The 6,346-nt window shown below is 39.4% G+C and overlaps 1 protein-coding gene across 3 annotated transcripts in view; it reads left to right on the forward strand.

Annotated features, from left to right (window-relative positions):
- Positions 1–6,346, forward strand: part of cplx2b (complexin 2b) — a 67,965-nt gene that overhangs the window by 61,495 nt on the left and 124 nt on the right. For all 3 annotated transcript variants that reach the window (XM_082551955.1, XM_082551954.1, XM_082551953.1), the window contains 2 exons: positions 604–779; positions 1,465–6,346. The exon at positions 1,465–6,346 is cut by the window's right edge and continues 124 nt beyond it. In XM_082551955.1, coding sequence (XP_082408081.1) covers positions 618–779; positions 1,465–1,662 — 360 coding nt within the window. In that variant the 5' untranslated portion in view covers positions 604–617 and the 3' untranslated portion in view covers positions 1,663–6,346. The remainder of the gene's footprint in view (positions 1–603; positions 780–1,464) is intronic.

Below are 6,346 nucleotides of genomic sequence, written 5' to 3' on the forward strand. Positions count from 1 at the left end.
AGTAGCAGAAGGCGGAGGTACAGATAGAGATAACAGATGGCCACAGCAGATGGAAGAATGTGTCTTCCTCTGTCTCAGTGTTTCTTTGAAGCTCTTCCAGCTGGCTGTTCTTCTTCCGTCTTGTTTCCAACGGACCTTGAAGCTCCTGGGTGAACCTGTTCACCACCTAATCCTCAGAAATGCAAACACACAGTATTTTAATAGTTGACTAAAAAAAAAAGTGTTTTGTTTTTACTATATTTATTATTTTATCGTATTTATTATTATTACTGTATCTCTTATATTTCTATTGTTCAGCACTTTGGTCAGCCTTGTGTGTTTTTAAAGTGCTATGTAAATAAACTATGATGATGATGATGATGATGATGATGATGATGATGATGATAACCATGACAGAAGCAGGTGTCAGGTACATGTTATCTTTTGAATCGGTCTGCGTCATAGCAGCCACAAATGTATTATTAGACTTCTTCTTAAGTGAAATTATTGCTGCAACTTATTTTTCTTTTTCTTATTTGTTCGGTTTTGGAAACATTTAACATCTGGATTTAAAAAAATAATAACGATGAAGGAACTTACAGTATTTCTATGTTTTCTGTCCAGGGGCCACCAAAGACATGGGTAAGATGTTAGGCGGGGAGGAGGAGAAGGACCCGGATGCAGCCAAGAAGGAGGAGGAGCGACAGGAGGCACTGAGGCAGCAGGAGGAGGAGAGGAAGGCAAAACACGCCCGCATGGAGGCAGAGAGGGAAAAAGTACGGCAGACCATCAGGGACAAGGTTAGTGTTGGGGTCGTTACACATTACTTGTTACTTTTCTCAAAAGTAATGCACAAGCTGGAGAAACTGCTACACTACTGTATGCTACTTGAGCTGCAACACACAGAAATTACTTAGTTACCAGCTAACAATATAAACCTGAGGCTACAGTCCAGCACGCCAACACACCCGAGCCTAATGAGGACGCACATGCAATTTTTGTGTTAGAGTTTAAATGTGAACACAACAACACAAAGAAAAGTTCAAAGAGATGATTCCACTTTAGAAACACAGACTTGTTTGATACTTTTCTTTCTGTCACAGTCAGCTTCCGACTCCTTGGACAGAGGAGGAGGACCCAAACGCAGACACGCAAAATGAAAACTTGATTCTTAACCAAAAGTTAGCTGTTTATTGTGGCTGAAGTACGAAACAAAAGGCAAAACCAATTCAACGCTAAACAAAAACCTATACTGGGAAGACTGGAAAGAAAAGAAGAAATTTTATATCGCTACGTGTTACTTTACTGCGTTCCTGAAAAACGTAATGTTATTACAGTAGCGCATTACTTTGTAACATGTTACACCCCAGACTGGCACTGATGCTGCATGTCATTTTAGGTCTGATTACAGAGGTGGGTCTCACTCGTCATTTAATGACCCTTTATTTTTTCCCTGCACATCACCGGTGTTCCTCCTTCGTCCAGTATGGGTTAAAAAAGAAGGAAGAGAAGGAGGCAGAGGAAAAAGCGGCCATGGAGCAAGCCTGCGAGGGATCGCTGACACGCCCGAAGAAAGCGATTCCGCGAGGCTGCGGAGATGATGATGAGGAAGACGAAGAGAGCATCCTTGACACCGTCCTCAAGTTTCTGCCTGGACCTCTACAGGACATGTTCAAGAAGTAAAACTAAAAAACACAAAACAAATCAAATGAACCCTAAAATCAGGGTCCGGTCTGGCATGGGTGAGGCTGCGGGGCAGAGGGAGGAAGGGTTCTTTGGGTTAACTGAAAAGAGACTGAGGAAATTATTTGTTGGGGTTTGAGTGTAGATTCGGGGCATGTTGAGGTTCTTGGGATCACAATGAATTTGGGGAAGGGGGGGGGGGGGGGGGGGTGTCCTCGTCAAACTGTTAGAGGCTACACACTGCCTTTGTAGAGAACCTTTACTTTGCTTTTTCTACTCTTTGATGACAGTGTCATTCTTCCTCTTTTCTTTACCGCAGTAGTTGTAAAACTTTCACATTTCTTACACCTGAGTTGTTTTGCACTTGTTCACGCCCATTAAGAACAGACGGAGCATGGCCATCGTGGAGAACAGCATTGGACGACAGTGGATTCGTGTCTGCTTACTTTTGTGTTTAAATGGCACTTCCACCGCGTTTTCCAGTTGATGGAGCATGTTCTGTTTAAATCAATGGGTGTTTTCGACTTTTACAAACCTCGTGTAGACCTTTATAGTACAAGAAATCAACAATTGAGTTTTTAGGACACGTGCCTTCATATCATCTCCTCTAGCAAAGGAATTGTAAATGAGGGTTTCATTTTGAGTCAACGCTGTTGGTAGCATGTAGGCACTCGTTCAAAGATACAAGACTGGACAATTTTGGAATAACGTATTTGATATTAGGATTTCTAGTGGGCATATATGGTTGATGATGGTGCCAATGTTCAAAGCATCCAAACTTGTGGAAATGCCAGAATAAATCCAAAACATTAAAATATGATTTGTAATTCCTTTTAAGATCAAAAGCTTCCAAAAAAAAAAACGGTCTGCGAAAAATAGGAAAAAAAAGAGATCCTTTCTGCTTCCACCTCTAGTTTTACAAGAGCTTTTCTAATCTGGTCAGCTGATTAGACTGCGACTACGTTTTGACAGAAGAGAAACTTTACAGCTTAAACATTTTAAAAACTCATGTCAACGTGTGAATTTTCATTCATCATAAGCTAACAGACCAAGTTGTCATCATTTAGGTGGTGTGGGTGCCATAGACAATCAGAGCATTGACCAATGGGATACTGGGGGTTGCTGGTACATGCTTTCATCTCCACTAGCAACGGGTTGATTTGGTTATTAAGCACTTGATTAACTTATTGGTGTTTTTCACACTTTCATTAACGTGCTGAAATTGAAATTGACTTCACATCCCACCTGAGCTAACCTTTTCCTTCATCTTTTAATGTACAAATCTACCTTGACTGTCACTCATCGACATCCAGACCAAAGAAATGCTGGTAAGACCTTATTTCTTTCGTCATAAACAAAGACATGCATGTGTAACTTTTATTTTCAATCAAACGTGCCAGGCCTGCAGAAGACACACAGCAAGCTCGTTCAGCGCGTGCATGCATCCCAGGGACCGCCGCTAAGCTAAAACCGATGCTCTGTTTCTTCCTCAAAGGTATTCCATAATTAATAGGTAATGTTACCGTAGACTGAGCCTGGGATAACTGGTCTGTGAGTTGTTGTGTCTCACTGCCTAAAGAGCCTACTAATATTCTGCATCCTGCATCAGTTAATCCAACTAATATCATAGTGATTTGTCATGTTCAAATAGGTGTACTGTAGATGAAAACAAAATCTATTCACTATGTGGACATTAATCAATAAAACAAAGCATGTTGGTTATTCTTAAAAGACCCAATGACGTTTCAGTGGTTAGTGATGGAACAATGTACTGTCCGTACATTGTTCCAGGAGTCTGTGACTTAGAACAACTTTAGGGATTATTAGGACCATTGATAAAGTTGGCATAAACACCATAAAACACCTTTTTCAGTTTTTTTATTATTATTATTTTTCTAGCTCAGATAGGAATTTTCACTAGACAAAGCCATACTGTTTAGATTGCAATAAAAATTCTATAAAGAGAATATTTCAAGTTCAATGTCTCATGTTTGTTTTCCCGTAAAAAAAGAAAAGAAAAGAAGCGAAAAAAAGGAATAAATTTGTTTGTAAATCCTTACCATTCTTGTATCTTTAAACATGTAGACAAAGAAAATGTATGTAGAAAAAAAGCCATTGTTCTGTCTCAGTGTGCAACACGTGTACTGTAAGTGTGTGTGTGTTTAGATGTGTGCGTCTTTCTATGTGTCTGTGATGTGAGATCATGTTGTTGATCCATATAGTCCTGGTTTATACCGTGTAAGTGTGTCTTTGAGCTATTTTTGTGCCATGTCTAAAAAGAAGAATACTTAACACATTCCTTTCAGATGTTGAGCATGCAATGTTTGGTAGAGAATACACCAAATTAACCCAAATATGAAAAAATAAACAACTCCCCGTTTCTGTAGGAGTCTCCAGGCAACAGAATCTGTGCATTGTATCCAGAGAGATTGAACTGGAGAGTGTTGGAGATTATTAGCTGTCAGTAAAGACGTGGTCAAAGAAAAACACACAAAAAATAGAAACTGTATTTTATTTTAAGAAAATGTACCACAGGGGCATTGAAACAACATTTATGTATAAAATAGGATTCTTTGAGTCTCCTATTTAAAAACTGCTCTAAAACTAAACTTTCACAGCCCATTACACAGCCATGCCATAACATGTTTAAGTGGGATGAAGTTCAGAGTTTATTCCCAGCTGTTCATCGGCTGGACAGCTTTCCTGCAAATACACTGGATTTGTCAGATACGTGTGCGTGTTCTCCTCTTTGTCAGCCCGTAACTGGGGACGTGTTTAGGCATGCCAAAAATGCCACTGTCATATTACTACAAATCAAGCTTACAGGACAAATAAAAATATTTGTATTCAAATTGGCACGTGCATGTGTGGCATATCTTCTACTACTGTGGGTCATGCATTCAGCCGGTGTTTTCCAGAAAACACAAAGTAGGGCAAATCATTTGCCTGGTTAAGTCATTTAAACTTGTGCCAGCAAGAGTGAAAAAAAAAATCTTTGACTTCAGCTTAAAGAAATCAGTCCTGAGATAAATTTAAGTGGACTTGCAATGACCTCAAAAAAAAATCTTGGACTGGGGATCATTCTAGAGGATGGTTGGTAGTGCAGTGGGCTTCAGTTAGGTGGCATGAGGAACATCATCTTGATAGTTTTGATTATTTACATTAAAAAATGATTCCCACATCACCCAAAGCCAGGCCATGTGCACCTCTGCGAGAACAGAGTAAGCCCCCCACCATAGCGGGTAGAATTATGGACATGGCTTTGGTTACTGGCCCTTCATGGAAACTACAGCCATACATCCTCTGTATGTAAAATAGTCTCTCAGCGGGACTCGTTTCGAGGCATCACAGCATGTGAATTGCCTTTGAAAAGGGCTATTGCCATGTCATCTTTACGTCAGGTAAGCGGTAACTCATCTGTCGCACCTGTGCGTGTCCGTGCGTGATGTGCAGCTGTTTGAACTCATTCTGGTTGCATGATATACACTTGTTTGTGGAGCTGTTCAGTTTAACAAAATCCTTGGTTTCATAGATGAAAGTGTAAAAGCGAAGAGTTTTTTTTTTCTTTATTATACACAGAATAATCCAGATTTTTTTTTTTTTTTTTACAGGGAATACTTAAAAAGTTATGGTAAAATAGAAATAAATGTAGGTGAATGAGAGCAATGAAAATTATACATGAAAGGTCTCAGATGCTTTAAAAAGTCCATCAAGTCCTGGCTGATATTTCTCTGAAACATCTTAACTCAGATGGAACTGTTTTTATCGGAGACTGCGTCTGAAGACCTGGATGATCAAATTCTGTTGTCAGGAGCCCAGAAACATTAGATATACATAATAGGCTTGGAACTGCCATTCAAAACCACAGTCCACCACCCCTACACCCCCGTGTTTGGTGATTTCTCGTGACTATTAGAAAATGACAGCACAAAGAATCCATACCGACAGAGTCCAAAAGACATGCCATAGATGTTTACATCCTAAATACAACTTTATTAAGTGTAATGAATGATAGAGATGGAGAGAATATCTTAGAATTAACCTAAACTTTATTGTTCAATCAACTCCAAGGCTGGACTTTGTGAAAGATGTCATAACATTTGTCTTGTTTGTAACATTTTCACATAAGCTTATGCATATGAACTGCCCTGCTGAATCCTGCCAGTGACTGTAGAAATGAAAGTGAATGTGTTGTACTTAATACTTAGTCACCGAGTTTACTTGTGACTGGTGAACTCTCATTAGCTGTAACTGTGAACAGAAATACATTCCTGACTTTTTTGGCATTTGCACTAGGATAAGTTGAAATGTTATACTGGCAACTGCTATGGCATCTACTTTCCATGACAGTTTACTTTACCTTCCTGCCAGCCTTCTGAATGCTACATTAGAAGGGCTCTAGTGATATTCGCCAGGTTATTGATTATGTGACCTTGTTCTGGTCACCACTCATGCTGTCTTTACTGTCTGAGAAGCAGACTCCATCTGGGGAGAGAATGGCGTGATGATCACCGGAAACTGCTGATAAGAAAATTTGTAAGGAAGTGAAAAAAACCGTTTTTAAAAAAATCTCCAAAAGTCTAAACGAGAGGGTCTTTATTTTTAATTCAGGTTGAATAATGACTCATTTCAGGGGGCAGAGGTTAAGAATGTAAAATATGAGTTCTTATGTTGTTGTTTTTTT

The sequence above is a fragment of the Aulonocara stuartgranti genome (genome assembly GCF_965226115.1).
Source record: "Aulonocara stuartgranti genome assembly, chromosome: 2".
Lineage (NCBI taxonomy): Eukaryota > Metazoa > Chordata > Actinopteri > Cichliformes > Cichlidae > Aulonocara > Aulonocara stuartgranti.